Below are 6,531 nucleotides of genomic sequence, written 5' to 3'. Positions count from 1 at the left end.
ACATTTTTTATATTCATGATATCTACTAGAACCCTGTTCGGACATATTTCTGTAAGTTACAGGTCTACAATTTAAAAAAAAAAAATTTCATGAAAAACAGTGTACCGCTTTTGGTACACAAATCTAGACATCAGTGTAACGCCCAGGTGGTTAATTTGCTGAAATACAAAAGATACGGAAATTGACAAATGAATTAAACAGTTATTGTCAAGATACCCAAAGCATACACTGACACAGCTACATTTGATCCATGCATCTGACCTCCAATCATATAAATTATCCAGGAGGATAAAACATGAAACCTGATTGGTCATTTAAACTCACTTTTGTTCCCACCCCAAAACAAAAGTGTCTCTGAGTTCCAGAAGTAATGTGAAGAATCTCAATATGACCAAGAACAACAAACCTTGAATAATGTCATCTTTCTCAACCTCGGTCTCCTCATCGTTATTCAGGCAATACACGGTTTCCTTCTGCACGTCTTCTTTTTTCAATGTTTTAGCATCTACAACAGCCCAAGTTTTCTTCACTTTCTCCTCCGTCACCTTAAGAGTCAACAAACAGACTGTCATCAATCACATCCACACATATTATACCCTCCGAGGGAAATTTGTTGACTGATATCCTGAAAAAGATAGTTGGCCTGTTGTCCTGAACCTCTGACCTGAACAAGCACACAGCAAGGTAAATGAGTGTTAAGTCATATATTTAACATACTGGTTCCAGAATAGTGAAGTCAGCATGTTTATCTCTGCTGATAGGGGCCTTTTAAAAGTAAACTCAGGGCAAAAGGCTACTTACACATTTGTTGTTGGTCCCAAACTGAATTATTAACATGCATATCTTTGTTCAGCGCCATCATACTTTTGGGGATGGGATAAGCTATTTAGAATCGATTAACAACCATAAAGAACATTTTTGTTTTTAGATTTAAGTATACTTTGAACTTTACATCTCCAACATAATAAACGGTGAAGAAAAAATCTACAGCATGTTGTATATAGGAGTTAAAGATAATACTAAATGTACAATGGTAAACATATGAAATAGGTCAGTGTATAAACATCCAGTTTGCAAAGCAAAGAATTAGGACATACTCCCACACTGCATCACTTACATATTTATACCCTACAATACGTATGGAAATATTGGAGCCAATGGTAAGTTTGCAGGACCATGGCATAGGTCTCCGCTCTATCTTCTTAAAGATGGACAGTTTTTCTAGACTGTCCCTAAAATCAAAAAGAAAATGAATGTAAACACATAAATCAAATACAAGTGTACCTTCAAGAGATGACACCAGACTGTAAATGCACATACTTGGAAAAAGAAAATATAGGGTTCCTGTTCCCTGTTCTTCTCATATGACTGTCATACATACTATTTGGCTGTTTAAGCACCCAGCATAGTCAGTAAGATAAGTCACTGCACTCAAATAGGAGCTTTATGTCAAACAGGGGACAGGGTGGGAACAGACGCCCTTTCTTTCATATTACAAGGAAGTATTTTAAAACTACTAATGACTCTCAAATCTCAAAAATTACATACTGTAACTAGACTCACCTAAAAGTATAAACCTCATCTAGGCCATCTTCACCCTCCATAGCAAACATGATCTTCCTAACCATCTGGATGCCATCTTTCTGTTGCTCAGAAAAACCTTTAGCGGGTCCCGGTCTCCTTCCACCATCTCCTCTGCCGTCTTCTCTGTTGCCATCTTGATCATCTTCATCCACAGCAAAGGGCAGACTGCAGACAGAGACAATATGACAATATGACTACTTCAACTTCAAAAGCTGCAAAAGCTTTAGGATTTTTTAATGTTAATAAATAAGGTCCTTCAGTTTCAAGGAACACAAAATATTAAAGTACAACTAAATGATTCTGTATTAGGGTCTAAACAAGTCCCAAATCCAGTTACTATGTGATGCATAATCCTTCCTTCATTCTTCCTTAATCTTCCCTGACTAAGCCAAACTTTCCTTTGTTTGTGTCCCACACACTCCCCCTCCTAGATACTGCTGATTACAGTAGGAAAATTTCAGCATCAGACAGTACTGGGCATACAGACAGTACTGGGCAGGACTAGGTACGATCAGGTGCTGATTACTAAACTACAGAAGTGAAAATCAAGATAACCATTCTACCATGTTTTTTTTTCATTACACATGTAGTCCAAGCGGATGCTTCCATCAGCTTAACACCAGCACTTGTGGCTGCACTCATTTTATTTTAAACCAAATCATTATCATTAATGATACCATTAGGTCATTCTCTGTTGCAGGGTGACAGCTTTCACTCCATGGAGTTGTGTTGTCTCCCTAGGACAGCAAATGTTTCAAGCCTGCAGAACCTCACTACTCCACGCCATAATATAAGAAATGATGCATTATGTGGTCTTCAGAGGGAGTTGCAATCATTGATACAGATAAAAGTGCACAATAGACAGAGCAAACATTGATACAGATAAAAGTGCAGAATAGACAGAGAACAAAAAAACCTTATGATCTATAAAAAAAGTATTTGAATATAAATGTTCATGATAAACTTGGTGCAAAAAACAGATATGAATATTATGCTGTTACCTATTTTATTACATTATATTGCATTGCTAGCCTGGAAGAAGTGGAAGCAACGCGTCATTTTCCTACTTTTAATTAACAGAATAATTTGAATGTGACATCTTCTCCGTGCTGTGTTTTCATTTAGTAGAAGGTAACCATGGGTAAGGAGCAGCCTCAACCTACCTTTAGACCCAGCTCCATTTCTGACCAGATTGTATCTGCAGAACAATAAACAGAGGCATGGAAGGGGCAGATAGGCTGCACCCTCCATGTGTAAAAGATGCTCATTAGAGAGAGCCAAAAAAGTGCTGGTGCCACTTACAAGAACTGCAGGGTGATGCCAGCTTTCTTCAGATTGGCGATGATAATCTCCAACTGATCCTCGCTAAAGGGGCTGCTCAGGTCCGTGAATACGGCAATGTGAAGTTTCTCATATTTCTTTCCTCTACAGAACATAAATACTAAGACACAAAAAGAACTTGGCAAATATACATTAACAACAAGAGCCTTCTCTGACATAAGCAAAGGTCTTGAACACCCCTTGATGAGTCAAAACTATAATTTTCTAATCAGCAAAGAACATTAATTTTGCTGGGTGCAGAGCAATAGTTCTGACTTTGCAGGGGTGTCAGACCTCTCCACACAGTGAGCAAGAGCTCTTCTTTCTAAATTATGTTAACAAGGCTTTTCTGCACTGATGCCACCGGAATGTATTTAGCTAAAACTTCAATTGGTATTTAATCTAATTTTGTAAAAACAACAGAAAAAAAAGTGGAGGTGTGTTCATGCCATTATTCCAAAGATGGAAAGCAAAATAATCATTGTGTGTGGTTATTATTAGGAGGTCTCGTGAAAGATACCACACCAAATTGCTCCGTGCATGCAAGTCATTTCCCATATATCCATTTTTAATCACTTACAGCGTCTCCTTCTGCAGAATGTCCATGGAGACAATCAGAGCGTCGAGGACTGAGAAGTTAAGAATCTTTCAGAAGATAATGATTGAGAACAGTTCAGCCTGTCAAAGTCAGTGACCACAAATATTCACTAATGGGATTAGAAGTGGACTGAATCAGTATTTCTGAGGAAAAAAATTAAGCAAATTTACTTTTCTTGGGGGCTGAAGAAATCATGTTCTTCAACCTCCTAAGAAATCAATTAAACCGGGCTCTTGTCGGCTTTGGAGAGGGCTCAAGGCCACAAAGAAAGAAGTTATGCTAATAAGCTTGTATATTTGTCTAGAGCAGTCTTTCTCGATCTTTTCATTTTTTATGTTTCCAATCCTTTATCTGTCTTTCTAAGAAAAGCCTATTATTTACAGTGTTTATTAGTGAATTTTTAAAGTGGAACTGTCAGTAAAAAAAAAACACTGCTTACTTTTATTTACACAGAGCCCCTGATCCCTGCACACCTGGCCTTAATTTCGTTCTGGATTCTTTCTTCATTCCAAGTGTGGAGATAGCACTGGGAACCGCCATCTACTTCCTTCCTCTGCCTACATCACCCCATCTCGCATTGCGCAGGTGCAAGATCAGGTGATGTATCCTGTATGCATGAGATCAGCACTTGAGAAAAGCTCCTTCTGCCTTCTTATGCCAAAGATCGAGAATGCGCAGAAGGAAAAGTCCAAAGCCTCTGAAAATACAAGACGTAGGTGTCCCAGGAGGCTCTGGGTTCTCTTTCAGTCTGTACTGCTGTAGCAGTAAAGACAGAAGGGGAGGGTCTTCCCCTTTAAAGGATTTAGAGAGAAAAAAAGAAGCTAATTTTTGCTTTATAAAAAGGCTTACCTAACATTATATAAACAATATATTTATATAAAGTAAAATTTTTGGTGATAGGTGCCTAAATTTAATATTTAGAGTAACTCCGTTTAATTTAAATTTTACAGATAATATTTTCAGCCAAATAAATTGAAGCACTGGCTCCATCCCTATCATTGTCTGCCTCTGCAGGTGAGCCATTTAGAGGTTCATTTTTTTTCTATACTACATTTCACGTTAACCAGATTTGTCTGATCTCATTGGAGAAAAAAAGGCCTAATCTTTACAGAGCTCAATATTTAGGACCTAAATTACACAAAAATAAATAAAAAGTGTTTTCCTCTTCACTATAATTCACATATAACCCAGCAGAAGGATACAGTCAGCTTGTTCAGCTCCAGGCTGAATTACGTTCTGAATCTCTTCTAGAAGCTGAAAGTCAGGCAGCATGAGATGTCGCTGGACTGAGATGTTCAGATACTGATCTCCATCTGCCAATGAGTTATCTGTCTCATCTGTACCAAAGAGAACCACCGCAATCTCATCTTTGCTCTCTGCAAACACCTACAGGGAAATGAACACAAATCGACAGTGCTGAATGTAACACAATATGCAGAGGGGACATTGGAAACAAATCAACATTTTTTATTTGCAAACGTAAAGAAAACCAAATTAAAACTTATCAGAAATATTTCACATATATCAAATTTTTCCTAAATGGACTGAAATTGTGCTTCACCTAGATCAGTGTTTCCCTACCAGGGAAACACTGATTTGTTGACACAAATGATCTCCTTGGCTGTAAGGGTGATATTCTTCCCGCTGATCACCATACTATTATATTGTGAGCTGTGGATATAGTAATTATAGAAGGGTTTCCTTGAAGACCTGAAAGGTATTTTGAGGGTTCCTCCATGTTAAACAGTCAAGAAAGGCTGACCTAGATAAACCTGTTCATCGCGACTGGTAGCTCTATTTATTTTTTATTTAAACAACAAGGTACAAGCTGGCATTTTCCATCAATTATCCTACCTTCCCACACATTCCTCATCAGGTGGTAAAATGAGTTACCTGTCGTTGTACAAACAACGTCATCACTTTCTTGGCTTGCTCAAATGGAGTCTCCTCCCCCTGGTGGGAGTGCGTCATCGCCACCCCGACATCCATGCACAGCACCACCGCGCTCTGCAAGAGAATAGAACATTTTACTGCACTGAAATCAGGAAGTTAAATTCTGCTTCTGCATTCTCCCGCACCAAGTGGACACTTTTAATTGGTTGAAGCTTTTCATGTTTTTTTCTCACACAACACATCCTAGGATACTCCATCACTGAATGTTACAGTCAACCATGGGAGGGTTTTTCTGTGGTCCCCTGTACTTCCCCCACCATCTCCTTCTCTCTGCTGTGGCACATTTGAACCACTGTTTGTAGGCATTTGTTAACAGGCATGATGTTTTTTTAAACAAAAAAATATTAAAATATCCAAAATGGTTTTAACATAAAAAGTTACTTTGTTTGCCAATCCCACATTACACACACCACTCCTCTATCCCCAATGCTGTGCATAGGAAAAAACATCCCTCAGCTTTGTGTTGGGAAACAGTACAGCTCTGCTGTCTGTCCTGCGCTCCAATAGAGAGAGAGGCGACTACTAATCCTTTATTTCTCTTTATCTCCTTGGCCATCACAAAGCACCTTGTATCCTTTGAATGGACAGTGACTGGCTGGGGAGAGAGGGGGAAGAAGTACAAAATGACAGCAACCATGACAGCAACTATACAATGGCACCAAGCTGAGGATATTTCTACATATACAAAATAATGGGAACCAGGACGGGAATGGGGATGGGAACGGGGAATGGGGATGGGAACGGGGAAGGGGGGGTTGTCCAACAGAAGGGGTAACCTTCTTCTATCCAATGTTAGGCATTCTATTTCTGAGTTGTTTTCTAACATTAACAAAAAAATGAGAATATGGAAGATTTAAATACCTCCATGAACTTCTAAATGAACTCATGAATGTATCATCTTCCAATGAAGTAGATGTGTACTTATGTATACCTTGGTGTATGATATAGGACATGTTTGGTATGACATAACAAGAGGTGCTTTGTGACTTAAGGCTGAATTCACACAGACATTTTCCCCAGCATTTAACCTGATTGCTTCGCTCCGTGATTGGCCAAGAAAGGGGAAACCCTGATGA

The 6,531-nt window shown here is 38.8% G+C and overlaps 1 protein-coding gene across 1 annotated transcript in view; it reads right to left on the bottom strand.

Annotated features, from left to right (window-relative positions):
• The window catches only part of XRCC5 (X-ray repair cross complementing 5), a 42,826-nt gene that overhangs the window by 34,548 nt on the left and 1,747 nt on the right, over nucleotides 1-6,531 (bottom strand). Inside the window, exons 2-8 of the mRNA XM_072417965.1 lie at nucleotides 5,396-5,509; nucleotides 4,705-4,888; nucleotides 3,485-3,533; nucleotides 2,887-3,009; nucleotides 1,564-1,749; nucleotides 1,118-1,232; nucleotides 407-545 (exon numbers count right to left, since the gene is read on the bottom strand). Coding sequence (XP_072274066.1) covers nucleotides 407-545; nucleotides 1,118-1,232; nucleotides 1,564-1,749; nucleotides 2,887-3,009; nucleotides 3,485-3,533; nucleotides 4,705-4,888; nucleotides 5,396-5,509 — 910 coding nt within the window. The remainder of the gene's footprint in view (nucleotides 1-406; nucleotides 546-1,117; nucleotides 1,233-1,563; nucleotides 1,750-2,886; nucleotides 3,010-3,484; nucleotides 3,534-4,704; nucleotides 4,889-5,395; nucleotides 5,510-6,531) is intronic.

Source organism: Pyxicephalus adspersus, chromosome 7, assembly GCF_032062135.1.
Source record: "Pyxicephalus adspersus chromosome 7, UCB_Pads_2.0, whole genome shotgun sequence".
In the NCBI taxonomy this organism is placed as follows: Eukaryota; Metazoa; Chordata; class Amphibia; order Anura; family Pyxicephalidae; genus Pyxicephalus; species Pyxicephalus adspersus.
Note: the sequence above shows the minus strand (reverse complement) of the source record. Positions and strands in the feature narration are given on the sequence as shown.